This window comes from Medicago truncatula, chromosome 2, assembly GCF_003473485.1.
Source record: "Medicago truncatula cultivar Jemalong A17 chromosome 2, MtrunA17r5.0-ANR, whole genome shotgun sequence".
In the NCBI taxonomy this organism is placed as follows: Eukaryota; Viridiplantae; Streptophyta; class Magnoliopsida; order Fabales; family Fabaceae; genus Medicago; species Medicago truncatula.
This window is the reverse complement of record NC_053043.1, coordinates 12,872,104-12,887,336: the sequence shown is the minus strand read 5'-3', so window position 1 is coordinate 12,887,336 and position 15,233 is coordinate 12,872,104. Positions and strand designations below refer to the sequence as shown.

Below are 15,233 nucleotides of genomic sequence, written 5' to 3'. Positions count from 1 at the left end.
GTTTGAGTTAAATGTAGCAAATACAATAAATATTTTAAACATTGTTTTAGCACTAAACAGTGACAATATTGAGTCAAATAATTTTATTTAAAACAAAATTTAGATATGGAATTAAAAAATAAAATTTAGAGACGGAATTTCCGTTTGTCTCTGTTGAGACGGAATATTAATTAATAGAGACGGAAATTTTAACCTTTGTGACAAAATTTTAGAGACGGATTATTTATATTGGAGACGGTATTTTCCGTCTCTGCAGAGACGGATTCTGCTTAGCTTTCAGAAAAGTGTGGGTGACGGATTCTATTTGTTAGAGACGGATTTATTCGGTCTCTAATCAGAGACGGAAAATGAAATTCTGTCTCTACAGTGTTTAGAGACGACAAAAACAACGACAGACCCTGTTCCGTCTCTGATTCCGTCACTAAGACGTATAGAGACAAATTTTTTTCATTTTAGAGACGGATATTGCCCGTCTCTATTCCCAATTTTTTTAGTAGTGACCCCACCAACAAATTGCTCATTTTCATTGGTTGGTGGGTAAATTACCCACCATTCTTCAAAGGTAATCTAGAAAAAACCTTAATCAGGTACAAACTCAAAACCTTACAGTTTTGTGTGTATTTTAAATGATGTTTGTCAGTTTGTATAAACAAACAAAAAATTAGACATCCTTTTTTAGTACTTGTTGTCAAAACGTATGAGTATTTTTCTCAAAAGCAAAAAGAGAATATATAATATAGACTCAAGAGCAAATGAATATAATACTTTAACTAATAAGAGAAAGTCAAAAGAGAATACACATAAGAAATTATCATTACAAAAAATATCATATTCAAAATACTTTTCCCAAATGTTAGTTTCTAAAAGAAAAAAACATTTCTACTGCTAAACACATCATTTATATGCAAGAAAAACTATTTCCAAAACATCATCTTGATTTTTTTCCTACAATGTTACATATGCAAAGTAATTGGTGATATATACTTAGAGTGGAAAACAAAGTGATGATGTCATAACAGAAGAAAAGCAACATGCTCCACATCTGAGACTATATATTTTTGACTAGGAGTTATTGTTATAAATGAATTGGTTATAACTAGTATAACTCATATCTTGTTTGAAATCAATTTTAGGTCCAGAGACTACCCGTAAGTTTGAGTCATGTGAGCAGCAATATCAAATAATTGACGGTAAGTATGCCATATAAGGAGTATGAAAAGTGCAATTCAAAGGATTCGTAAAATAAAATAAAGAGAACTGAAAATTTGAGGAATGTTGTAATACATAATAGATTTGCAGAGCATGATTAGATTATAAGTACCTATCAGTTTCTATAAAGGGGGCGTTTTGTTTTTCAACACGTTCTAACCATGCACTATATATGACCTTTGTCAAAATTTTCTTAGAAGAAGGAGTGAGAGGGTTAATATTTCATGACATTGATCCAAAAAAATATTTTATGTTTAGAAGATAGGGTTAAAATGGAATGTAAAAAAATATATATGTGGCGGTCAATTGTGTATTTGTTGGATCGTGGTGTGTTTCGTGGGTGGCTTACTGGTGATGGCCTACAAGAAGAGTTGAGGAAGTTGGCTCTTCAGGAGGTTATTGGAATGTATGATCATTCTCTTACTGGTGTTAGAAAACCACTTTTGCAATCATCTGTCAAACCCTCAAACGAAACTAATCACCAATCTTACTCTTCCTCTTTCTTTGTTTCAATTCAAACAGTGATAGAGATGATTTATGGGTTTCAAAGAAAGAGATAATGATATTTGAAACTTTTCAATTTCGTCGATGCAGGAGAATGATTGGAAAGAAACATTGTATCTTTTGAAGCTATTCATTTTCTTCAATTCTTCTCTAATTTGAAGACCTAGTAATGTTTAAATGCATATGGTTCTTAATTTTGAAGAGGCACATAGGATGACTTTTATTTTGAAGGGTTGATGAACTATGAAGATGATGATGTGCTGTGTTGTTGTCTTGTTGTTCTTTTCACTTTCTTTTATTTTCCAGAAAATTTGGATTTTTAACTTTTGATGATGAAGGTCTGGGATTGATTCCCTTCATCACGTTCCAATCCTATTCTTTTTTTTCCTTTTCAATTTTCTTTTTTTATTCATGTTTTTACATGCATGGCCTTTTTTAATAAAAAAAAAATGTTTATTTACACACGTGGTATGCTAAGTCATCTAATGAAGCGACACATAAGCCATGAAAAGTTAAAATTGGCCCAAAGGATCACAATTGCAAAGGGGCTAAATCTTAGGGGGCTAAATTATTATTTTTTTTTATTAGGGGGCCAAAATCTCAACATTAGCAAACTTAAGAGGTCAAAACTGTAGCTTAGCCTATTTATTATTTAGATAACAATGTAATCTTAGCCATCATTGCCAACAGTCAACACTACATAGGTCAATTGTATATGAGTCATGACCATTATTCCAATTGATAGTCATTAAGGAATTGATCATTCCTTCCTTAAGTATAGGATCATTTTATTGTATATATGTGGTCAACACTTATCAATAATATTCATTCAAACCGGAAATACAATTATTCATATAGTTACTCTTATAGTCGCGACAAGAGCACCGGTCATATTAAAGCAACTTCAAACTGTTCAACGCAAACCAAGGACATGCGACTGAAAGCTGCTTTGGATAATTGCATTGCTTCATACACCAAGATATCAAAAGAACTTGTGCCACAAGCTCAGAAATGTGTAGACAAAAGTGATTATAATGGTGTCAAGCAAAGTGCAACCACTGCTGGAAATAATTGGCTGATTCTTGTGAGAAGAAATGCAATGGCTATTTCGCCACTTGGAGATAGTAATCAATATGTGAAAAATATGTGTGCAATTACAGTCTCCATTGTTACCAAATTGCCTAAATCAATTCACCAAACTTTGACAGAGGTTGTTTAGTAATAATTTTGGGTTTGTCTTATTTGATGTATATATTGTATTGATATCTATGTCTTGTTTGGCTTTCATGATTTTTCTTTTATTGATCATTGTCCATAATTTGCAAATTATAAACAAATGGCAAGTGAAAAGCTGTGAGCTTGTTGTATTCAATAGTCTTTTAGCTAGGCAATTGTAAATGCAATTTATAAAGTTAGTTATTATCATATTATTTTATTTGAAGTGGTAGCTACATCTTGTAAAAAAGTGTGCTTACTAGGCTTCTTTTCCCCATCTAATTGTTGGATTTCCACTGTCTCTCTCTTGAAATTTTTGTTCATTCATCCTCATCACTTGAGAGAGTTTGTTTGGGGCCATTTTTTCTTTGAATCACCCATATGTATATCTTTTATCTAAATAAGTAGTTTCCATGTAGATTTCCTCTTTCATTTGTATTCTCTGTTTTGTTGTCTAAGTGTTGAGTTGTTTCGTTTATCATTTTAGTACGACATTGTTTAATTTTCTCATTTTCATTGCGGTGTTTGTTTGCCTTAGATTGACAAATCTATTTCGATCAATTATATATTCAATTTGACAAAGCGTTAACGTTGGAGATTTGGAGGCATATTATTCATATCACTTTGATTTTGTCACATTTGTATAAGCATTTTGTCATTTTATGTTATTAACGTGGATGTTATGATTTTTTTTGTAGATTAATCATTTTAAGTTTTAGCGATATTAAATTTGTGGTACTTTTAATATATTCTACCAGTTTGAAGGAATTAATATCATTTTTCCTCAAAATAAAATAAATTTGGTAGCTACGTACACAAGATGATTCAAAATTATTATATTAAAAACTTTGATTTGATTTGAAATAAAAGAATTTACACATCAGTTTGTAAGATCTAGTTCAACTAGCGATATCGATATTGTTAGACTTGATTTATTTGTCCGAATTCTAACCTAAGAACTCGTAGTTGTGTATGTATTTTAGAAGGTGCATGCATTTCGTCTACAAAAATAAAATTAACATCACTATATCCTTTTTAGTATGCGTAGCGGTTTATAGTTGTCAAAATGTATGTGCATTTTTCTCAAAAGCAAAAAAGAAAATAGGAAGAAAAAAAATATTAGACACCCAAATGTTATACAACAATTGGCAACAAGTCCACATTTGCTCATTCTCTCAAGCAAATAACCTCCTCTACCACTTCCAACCTTCTTCCCCAACACCCCATCCTAAGCAACACATCTCAACCACTCACACCAGACAATTCTGATAAATTAAACAGACATCTAAACCTATTTTGTTAGAGACCTCCCTCCAACCACTAGTCTAGCAAAAAATAACATTTTGGCCCCATCACCCAGAACCCCACAAATTCATCGTCGAACCAACTCACCACCCCTAAACATGGGCGAATGCAACATATGGCTTGGAGTGTCTATAGTCACACCATTTTTACCTCTTTTTTTTTATACATATGAAGGTTGTCAATAAGAATGAAATGTTAAAGGAAGTTGACGACTTATTCTGTCCTATTAGCAATTGTTGTTATTAATAGATTTGGACTAATAAAACTAACCCAAATAAAACTACTAAAACTGATATTTTGAATAAAAAGCACAGTTTTTAATTTCCTTGATCAATTTTTTTTTTCACTATTGTTTTAGCCATACCAAAAAAAAAATTCATGGATCCCACCCTTGCCCCCAAACTTGTTCCTTTACAAGTACTCACTATTTCTTTCCACCATCTAAAAACTTGTGCTCCTCCCTCCTTCACACGGTCACATTCCTTCCCAAAACAAGCTGCTAAAACTTTAAACCAAATGCTCCTCTATTTCACATGTATCCGTCAACATCATTTTCCTAATAGAGCCGTGTTAAACTTCATATTCCTTTGAACTCCCATACCCTTTTCCTCCTTATCCAAACAAACATATAGGTATATTTTACTAATATTAACATTCAACTTTTAGAAAATAATTTAGTACCACTGCAATATTTATTTTTGCAAGAAATATTAAATTTATATGCACTAATGTGGACAAAACAAGCAGATAAAGTGTTTGATTGCTTGGGCCTTGCGGATTTATTGATTTTGGAATCCACGTGCTTTGTTAGCATGTGACTTAGTAGTTGGACATGTGGCTTTGACGGGAAAAAAGAAAACAGCACATGATCGTGCAAAATACCGTATTTATTACCTAATAATGAGTGGATATCAATCCAACAAAAGAAAATAGTCAATGATAGTGTCTTGCTTACTAGTATTTCTTTGATAATGAATTAATGATAGAAAATTACTCTTCTCTCTTTTAAAATTATATTGCATTCTCTCTCAAATACTCCCTTAACTATTCGTCCACATCATCATTTATAAAAAAAATTATTACCTATTTACCGGTTACACAGGTTTAGAGGCACACCATTAATTTCTATTGATAATTTGTTCAAAAAAAAGTAAAATAGTGAAATTTGTCCAAAAAAAGTAAAATAGTGAAATATATTTTAATTTAACAAAGAATATAGTTTTTTTCAAAATTAACTATTTGTATGATATAAGCATTATAAAAGGATTTTTTTTTTTTGAAAGAATTATATAAGGACATTTTAACATTTATCTTATATGTGTTTTATTATATTACACATATAAAGTTGTTTTAATCTGAAAAAAGTTGTGTTTTATAAATTCCTCTATAAAATGTAATTTTTTTACAAATCCACTATCAAAAGTTGTGTTAAAAGTGGTCCATTGATTCATCGCTGCCAATTAATAACATTTTTTAATTAAAAAAAAAAAGGAATCAAAAGACCTTTGGCAAGAGATTGCTCCTAGCATTGCTCTATATAGATAACAAAAAAACATAAGATTGCAACTTTCGTATGTGTAATAATTTTCTTAAAACACCTCAAGAGATTAGTTTTTTGAGAGGCCACACCCTTGACTGTGTATTTGGTTTATGCCTCAACCCCTATTTCATTTTTCATTATGAATAATAATATGTTTACAAATATTGAGGTGGTACATTGGAGTGACAATATAGTTAAAATATATTATTTTACTTTAAAAAAATAGTTAGGATATCAGCTTATCACATTGACACAAATCACTTCTATTTTATTTATTTTTTTGTTATAAAAAACATTATCTGATAACAACATTTCTACCAAACAAACATCTCTCATGACATACGCATACACGGTTAAAAATTTGTTTAATTTTATAATTTAACATTTCTCATGACACATACATACATGGTCACACACTAGGCAAAATTTGGGTGTAATAGAATTTAGAAAAATGGATATAAAACAAAAAAATGGAATAAAAAACACAACACAATAGCATGCCATAAATAATGTAACGAAGAAATAATGTAAAGAATCCTTTAAAAAAATAATGTAAAGAAGAAATAGTTATTTTAGTATCTGAATATATATATATATTAAGAAATTAAAATGATATATTAATACAAAACAACAGACTATCTAGACGGCATAAGATGTAACATTTAAGACATCTGAAAAGTACAACAAGAGTTCAGCAAAAGGGAAAATAAACTAGCCAATACCCGCACATAAGAATGGGTTTTGGCATCAATTATGAAAGCTAAAATAAAAGTTTACATATTTAGCTTTAAACCACCAGAAGGAAAGAAGTTTAAAATCCTCCAATATCTTAGTCGGAGAACTTTCTTTATTTTGAAACAATCTGTCATTTCTTTCCTTCCATAACAACTGCGAACAAGCAAACCAAATCATATCCATAGCGAACATCGAGATTTGTCATAGCCGTAAGAAGAACCAAACTGATAGAAATGATCCACAATATTAGACGGATCTGCGGAGTAAACACCAAGCCAATTCCTAACCAACTGCCATAACTGGCCAAAAAATTGACAAGACTAAAATAAGTGGGTCTCTGATTCCTGTTGCCCACAACCAGAAACACCCAGTTGAGCCCCATAAGTAATAATGCCTCTACGGAACAGGTTTGTCTTAGAGGGCAACCTATTTCGGAAAAGTCGTCAAACAAACACGGAAATCTTCAGTGGAACGTCCTTCCTTCAAAGTAAAGCCATTGGGACATTCATAATGGTGGGCAGCCTAGATGTGAGCACTTGATAAGCACCACTAATGGTATATCCCACGACCGGATCAGGCGTCAATCTCCAAGAATCCTCAATATCAACCTGCAACACAACAGTTAGCAACATATTCCCACACTCCTCTACCAACGCCTCCTCCCACGCCCACAACCTCCTACACCACTTCCAAGCCTCTCCTCCCTCATCCCAGCCCCAAGGAAACATTTGTGCAACAATCGCCATTTTATTTTCTGATAAGTCAAACAAACAGCAAAACCTAACACAATGAGGGACCTCACCTACCCACTTATCCAACCAAAAAGAGAGATGACTTTGTTTCTGACAATGAGACGTAAATTGTTAGGAAACCAACTACCCGCCACCGCACCATCACCATCTCGGATGCTAGCTATCGTCCTCCACCGCACCGACCCCTCCCGCCCACAAGCCTTCAACCGACCACCAACTAAGCCGTATTTGGCGGCTAGCATTCTAAACCAAAGACCCTCTCTATCCACCAACAATCTCCAACACCACTTCCCTAACAGAGATAAATTAAACTCCCTAATTCTCATAACCCCTAAACCACCAACCTCCTTATCCAAACAAATGGATCCCCAATCAATCCAAGTAACTTTTATATTATCCTCACACCCACCTCAAAAAAATTAAATTAAAAGAGATTCAATAGAGACAATGACACATGAGGGAGCTTTGAAGAAGGAAAGGGCATAGAAAGGAAGCGAAGTTAGGACAAACTTTAGGAGAACAAGGCGGCCACAAAAAGAAAGATGTCTACTTTTCCAACCGGACAGGCGAGACTTAATTCTGCTAACCACAGGTTCCTAAAAATTCAACCGGCGAGGATCGTCCCCAACTGGGAGGTCCAAGTACAAAATAGGCAAGCTACCAACTTTACAATTTAAAACCATCACAGCTTCAAGTAACCAAGAATGATTAATATTAACACCAACAAGTTCACTCTTATGGAAGTTCACTTTTAAACCCGACATCGCCGCGAAAAGATGCAACTCATAGCCCTGACATTAGCACAACTTCTCTCCTTCAAAATGATAGTATCATCTGCGAATTGTAAGTGAGAAATGGAAAGAGATCTGTCCCTTCCTAGTTTGTAACAAGAGAAGATATTATTAGTAATCAAATAATCCATCATAACATGGAACCCCTGAGTCGCCAACAAAACAAGAAGTGATTATAACTACAATAGTCCTTTAATATATTAAAGGCTTAAATATGAAAATTGTCCCTGCAAATATCTAACATTTTGGTTTTAGTCCCCGTAAAAATATTTTTTTGGTTTTAGTCACTGCAAATATAAAAAATTTGGTTTTGGTCCTTGGTATTTTGTTTTAGTCCTTGTAAAATTGATTCATATTGGATTTGGTCATTGTAATATGTAGAATATTTGATTTTAGTCCCTCAAAATGAGGACTAAAATGAATATTATAGGGACCAATTTCAATATGAAATGATTTTACAAGGATTAAAACAAAATACCAAGGATCAAAACCAAATATTCTATATTTGCAGGGACTAAAACAAAAAAATATATTTTTATAGGGACTAAATCCAAAACGCCAAATATTTACAAGGACCATTTCCATATTTAAGCCTATATTAAAATTTTAAAATAGTCTATGATTGTGCATTTCCTTTGTCGAGGTAATCTCTAACGTTAAAATAGTCTTTCAACGATGACATTAACTATTTTTCATGTAAGATAGATATAACGATAAATTTCTATAAAGATTTGTATGACAAAAAGTAAGTACATATTAACGTCGATGATTATTTTGACTAACGTAGTATACAATCAAATAATTATATAAAGAAAAAAACAACAGAAATGTATAAACACACGGTTATGGGAGCATGTAATTGCCAACTGTAATGTCATAGATACATATCACCGTCACACCTCTTTCCTATCTTTCCTCAATCAAATCTGCCGTTAATCAAGATAACAACGCATTCCATTTCGAATCTTGAAATATTCATAAGGATCTTCCTTTTGAACAAATCTTATACTCATTTTTTCTATCTTTAGTATAATCTCGTACCCTTCTTTTCCCTTTACCCTCTCTGCATATTCCTCAACCCTCATTGGATCGATCTTTAAGGTTCCTTTCCCTTCTCTAAAAAGGTATTCATTTTTCTATTCTAATTACTTCTATTAGTTTAAAGTTTTTGTCTTTTTTCATTTTCATGGTTGCCCATTATCATCATTTACATTTTTATTAATTTTTTTCTTCTTCTGGGGTTGAATTTCTATTAAGAATCATTTTTTCTTTATAAATTATTATTTGAAATAAAGAAGATACTAAAAATTGTTGTTGAAATGTCTTTAATTAGTATAAAAATGTTGCATTTTTCCATTTTCATGGGTGCCCATTATCTTCATTTGGGGTATTGACTTTGAGGGTTAGAGGTTTTATATTTTTATTATTTTTTTCTTCTTTCTTTGATTGAATTTTTATGCGTGTTTATAATCTGTTTAAAAATGTTGCCTTTTTTTCATTTTCATGGGTGCCCATTATCATAATTTTGGGGTATTGACTTTAAGGTTTACATTTTTATTATTTGTTTTTTCTGGGTTTATTTTTTAATGTGTGTTTGTTAAGATTTATTAATTAAGAATAATTTTTTCTTTTCTTTGAGATTGCCATTTATGTTTACACTGCTTTGATTATTCTCTATAAAGCTTTTTTCTGTCTTTGTTCCTTTCTTCTCAAGGACTTTTTGTTTTTGTTTTTTTGTCTCTATTTGAAAATTGGGGCTTTTGGGTAAGCTTAAAGTTGTGTCATTTGGTTTACTTGTTCATGCTGCAACCTCTAAAGATAAAACCCATTTAAGGGAAAATTATCATAAGTTTGATAATTACGGTCGTGTCTTTTTGTGATGCAGGTTTAGTCCTTTCAAAGGATTATAACATTTTTTTTAGTAATTTGTTTTTAGAGGACTAGTGGAGGTAGTAAATAGAGTTTTAGAGAGGAAGAGAAATAGTTTTGGAGGTTAATAATTTACTTTATTACTGTCTGAATCTGTCTAACGTGGATGGTTTATGATTGAAGGTATCTGAATCGAGATTGAGTTGTTGTGTTGCAAGCAGTCATTTGATGGTTTATGATCAGTCAAGGAGTTAGTACATCATATTAATTGAGGAGGTTTTTCGTATACGATGGGTTGAATTCAAGGATTGAGTGTGGTGGAAGTTTAGAAGAATTGTGTTTTTGTAGTGTAATATCAAGGTGGGAGAATTTGGATTCGATTTCTGGTGTTTGGGATGGATCAACGAAGTGGAAGGGAGAAAGATATTGAAGTTGATCTTGAAAGTGGATTGCCACTAATCGAAGATAACTCAAGGAGAATCTCTATCATTTCTGGTGGATTTGTTGGAGGTTCTGTTAATGGCGAAGCCAGGCCAAGTTCTTATTTGAATGAATCAAATTTAAGTGAAGTTTCTGTGAATATGATGAAAGTGGTGAACAAGGCTCCAGCAAAAGAAAAACGGAAAAAGGCGTCGGGTAAAAAGGCTGCCAAACCTCCGCGACCTCCACAAGGCCCGTCTTTGGACGCAGCAGATCATAAACTAATAAAGGAGATGTCTGAACTTGCGATGTTGAAGCGTGCAAGAATAGAGCGTATGAAAGCATTGAAGAAAATGAGAACTGCGAAATCGTCGACGCCGTCATCTAATAGCAGCAGCATTGTGGCTATGGTTTTCACTGTTATCTTCTTCATTGTGATAATCTGCCAAGGTAAAATTTGTGGTACAATTAAATGTTATTTATTTATAATCTTCTTCACAACATGTAGGAGTTGAGCTCTAAAAGAATGACGACAAGAGTTTTAGATATCATTGTTTTACCATGTTTTGTGACCATTGGATCCTCCTTCATTTTCATATCTACCTATGCATATCTAATCTGTTTCCTCTGTTAGGCCATATAAAATTTTCATATTTGTACTTAATTAATAATTACTATGTTTGTGAATAGCGAGTACACGAGAAATCATGGGTTTGGTAAGACATAATAGAATTCTAGATGTTAGTATTTATAAATCAGCGAGAATTACTATCAAATTTCATCATGGTTTATCCAACCGTTTCTTTGGTATTTCTTTCTGGTGTGAAGTTTTGTTGCATTCATGATTGGATTAAACTACTCCCTGCGGTATTGTTTGTTTTTGTGCAATGTTTGGATTGACGGAGAGTTTAGAGATATCACGGTGGCACTGTGCTTTTGTTCAAACTCCAAAGTGTAGCTTATGATAGAATCACGATGGCACGCATAGTGATTCTGCCAAACTCACCACCAATCCAAACTTACAAAAAATTTGGTCAGCAAGAGAACACTTCGGCATTTTCTTTTCTTAATTAGAAGTTCCTTTTGCAGGCATGTCATCAACTGGAAAAAGCTCAGTGTCAAGTTTCCAAGGATCACCTGTATCAGCAGGAGGAACAGAGGAGGGTTTGATTTCGGTTCAGTACCAACTCAATCCATCAAGTGATTCAAATGCGCCGGGGTCGGAGTCCATCAAGTAAGTTGAAAACACACGCTTCTCATTAAGCTTCTCCCTTAGTGTTGCGATATTGATCCGTTGAATCCCCTCCTGGATCTCTAGAGAAATGTAAGCTATTGGATTAATCTAACAACTAAGAGACAACACTTCGCCATTTGATTAATCTAATGGTTGTAATTTCTCAAGAGGGGATAAAGAGGATCAATTTTCAATGTTAAATTTGACACGTTCTAATGTGAAATTTTCCGCTTGATGGTTGCAGTTTTGTACAGCGGGTATCAGGTTCAGATTTGCACGAAAAACTGAGGAGAGATTGAGGTTACTGCAATCTTTAATGACAAAAAGAATGTCATCCATCACTTGTGTATTAAAATATGAGATGGCTTAGTTTTGTTGTTGTTCTCATACAAACTTTCCTTTTTGTCTTGCAATATTTCTTTATTGTTTCTTTATGTGATTGGTAATTTATCCCTTTTTATGTATATTAACCAATATTGGGGGGTGAGTTAAATTACCATAGCAGAATTACCACTTGTTTTTCTCACTGGTTTGCCAAATAGGCCCTGTTACTTTTTTACCCTCAGCAACTTCCTGTTGCTCATGGTTGTTGACATTGAGATGGCTACTTTACTTTTGAAGATAAAAAACAATGGTTCTGATTATATTTGTTTAAATTAAGACAATTGTTTTATAGTGTTTTTGTTGTGTTACTTTTATTGATAATTTAAATCTTGATTCAAATTGCATTGATTTTTGTTGAGACACCCTAATTCCTAGCATCGAAGTGCCTTGGCAATTTGTTTAGGAAGAGTTCTAAAATCATGTTAAACCAAAGTTAAAAGGAAATTTATTTTGGACTTTATTATATTTTGAATTGCGTTTAGCTTAAGCCTAAATGGCTTCTAAGGTGAGAGATGTCACGCTAAAGAAACATTTAACATTTTCAAACTGTATTTTGTTAAGTGTGAAACTCTTATGGTACACTTATCACGTTAAAGACTAGACGTCTAAAGCGTAAATTGGATGTTTGATAGACTCTGAATTCATCTTAAAATTTGGATGGAAGTAAATAATACAAATTTGTTAGGTAAAAATGAGTTGAAAAAAAATATAAAAGGCTTAATAGCAGTTTTGGCTCCCTATGTTTCAAGAAGTTGCGATTTTGGTCTTCTAACTAAATAAACTACAAAACCGTCCCTTAAGTATTAACTTTTTTGCAGTTTTGATCTTCCAGACCAATTTTGATCAAGTCAAAGCTGACGTGGACGCCATGTTGGTGAACAATGACTACACGTGAAATCATAAGTCTTCATCATGGTTTGTCAAATTGTTTATTGTTGCCCTTTTTTCTTTGTATTTTTAAGATTATGGTGAATGGTACAAAGTATACAAGATTGTTCCCAGTAGTTTGGCTTCTTTTTTATCTATGTTTCAAGAATACATTCTCAATATGGTGTTTTTACCTTCTATGGTTTAGCTAGAAGTTCTCAACTTCTCAAGATATTATGAATAAATGAGAAGATTGTCAGACAAATCCAAATGGTTTTTTTTTTTTTTTAGTAGACTCTAATATTATCTATTTAGTCGAAATCAATTATATAATATTTCATTTGTAAAAATGAGTCAGATTAATGGATAGATCTAAAAGTTTCAAATTATTCAGTTACAAGATTCTACAATTCTTACAATTAATTTTGGCTAAGAACAAAATGGAATTCAATAGTAATTTTTTCAATCCAAATCGTACGGATTCTCCGCGTCACCACTGCTCTGCTCCAAACTTCCGCCATTGGCTTTTCTCACTGCCGGATTTCGGAGGTTTTGTTGGTTCCGTTTTGTATTTACAACCCGTAAGAGAGTCTGTTCTCAATAGCTTCGCCTCCTTTCACGGTGGCGGCTGCTCGTGGTTCATGATTGGTTATCCGCAAATCTTCTTGTTTTAAGTTGTTTTGTGTTTGTCTCAAAACTTGTATTGGGTCGGTCTCTTTGGTGCTACCGCCACCCACGATGATGTTTAGAGGTTCTGTTAAAGGTGGTGGTTCATACTACAGAGCTCTAAAAAAGACAGTGTGGCTGTCTTCAGGGGATACGTCATGCTTCTGTTGAATCATAAGACTCATTATGTTGTTGTGTTGATTTGCCTTGACGTGGTTCAGACGTCTCTTCACTGCAGTCAGAGTTTGTTGTACTCGAAAGAGCCGTGATGTTTGCTGTGCTTTTTTTTTTTTTTGAAGAAACTAAACTAACCCACCTAAATTGGTAACGGAGAGAGTCGAACCTGAGACTTTGAGGAGGAGCATACCCCCAGATCCCAAACTAATACCACTAGGCCAACTCAAGTGAGTTGATGCTTGTTGTGTTTTGTTGTCGCAGGGGTAGTTGGTCCGTGAATCTGTATGTAAAGCTTTATAAGCACCTTTTTCTTTTCTTTTCTGAGTTTAATAAATACTCACTCCAGTCATATTTATAAGCAAAAAAATAACTTTATGGAATAATTAATATATTTAGTCACATTTATAGATTAAATACATTAATTATTCAATGAATTTTGATAATTAACGTTTTGCTTATAGATGTGAGCAGAGGGAGTATATAAAAAATAAACCTGAAAAACTTAAAAAATTCAATGGTTTAAAATAAGTGTGTATCAAGCTACACAAAATCAACAATCTAAAAGTAATTATTATTCCTTTAAAAAAAGTAGTAACTATTATTATTAGGGTCTTGTTAACCACTGCGTTAATGATTCCATTAATAGAAACTTTGTCTTGAAAATATAAATTTTACTTTTTTCTTAACAATAATTAGACCAATTTTCGATACAAATTTACTTATCTTAATACTTTAACCAATGCCTCAAAGGTAATGGTTAACATTCTCATTATTATTATTATCCATTAATAATAAGAATTAAGAGTACATCAGCCTCAAAAATTATTAAATAAAGAGAGTACAAGTGTCAAGTATCCTATTTAACTACTATTATTACATCCACTACTACACTAAAGAAAAAGAAGTAAGGTTTAATAAATAACAAATCAACCCTTCAATAGTTGTTTAATAATAGCAGAAGCAACATCAACAAGCTTCTGAACAATACCATTTCTATCCCCTAAAGGTGACATACCAACCCCAGAAAATTTCTTATTACAAGAATTAACTTCTTTAACAGCATCAGAAATACAATAACTAGCAAACCCAAACCGGTTTTGATTTATAGCATCAGCAGCTTGTGGAAGAGTGTACTTCACAACTGGTATATATGATTCAGCACAAAATGCCAATGCTTTTTCCATTTCACGATCTGTAGTTTTCTTGATCAAGCTTTCAATGTAGTTCAATGTGTCACTTGCATTTGTGAGAATGTTGTTTACCATTACTAGGGCTACACCTTTGAGATCGGTTTTTGGAGCAAGTGGGTTTGAGTTTAGAATGGAGCTACATAGGTCGTAGAAGGGTGTTTTTTTGCATATTTGATCTATTAAATCGTTGGATTGGGATGATGTGAAAGGTATGGAAGCAAGGAGGATAATGTGAATTGCAAATGATGAAACAATGGTTATGGTTTTTCTCATTTTTTGAGGAGTGGAAGTGAAGGGTATGGAGTGGAATTTGAGAAATGAGAAGTGAGAAATGGGAAATGAGAATGAGAATGAGAAGGTGATTTCTTTGGCTTC

The 15,233-nt window shown here is 32.9% G+C and overlaps 2 protein-coding genes across 3 annotated transcripts; one reads left to right on the top strand and one right to left on the bottom strand.

Moving 5' to 3' along the window:
* Positions 1-8,908: 8,908 nt before the first annotated feature.
* Positions 8,909-12,254, top strand: LOC11417466 (uncharacterized). 2 transcript variants are annotated; one of them, XM_003594656.4, is made up of 4 exons: positions 8,909-9,175; positions 10,104-10,790; positions 11,430-11,574; positions 11,819-12,254. In XM_003594656.4, exons 2-4 carry the CDS (start codon positions 10,316-10,318, stop codon positions 11,871-11,873), a joined length of 675 nt encoding a protein of 224 aa, XP_003594704.1. In that variant the 5' UTR covers positions 8,909-9,175; positions 10,104-10,315; the 3' UTR covers positions 11,874-12,254. The 2 variants fall into 2 exon arrangements, with proteins under 2 accessions (XP_003594704.1, XP_039686355.1); XM_039830421.1 differs by lacking the exon at positions 8,909-9,175 and adding an exon at positions 9,750-9,936.
* Positions 12,255-14,457: 2,203 nt separating this feature from the next.
* On the bottom strand, positions 14,458-15,233 carry LOC11412477 (cell wall / vacuolar inhibitor of fructosidase 1). Its single transcript, XM_003594654.3, has one exon. The coding sequence runs from the start codon at positions 15,129-15,131 to the stop codon at positions 14,595-14,597; it is 537 nt and encodes a 178-aa protein (XP_003594702.1). The 5' UTR covers positions 15,132-15,233; the 3' UTR covers positions 14,458-14,594.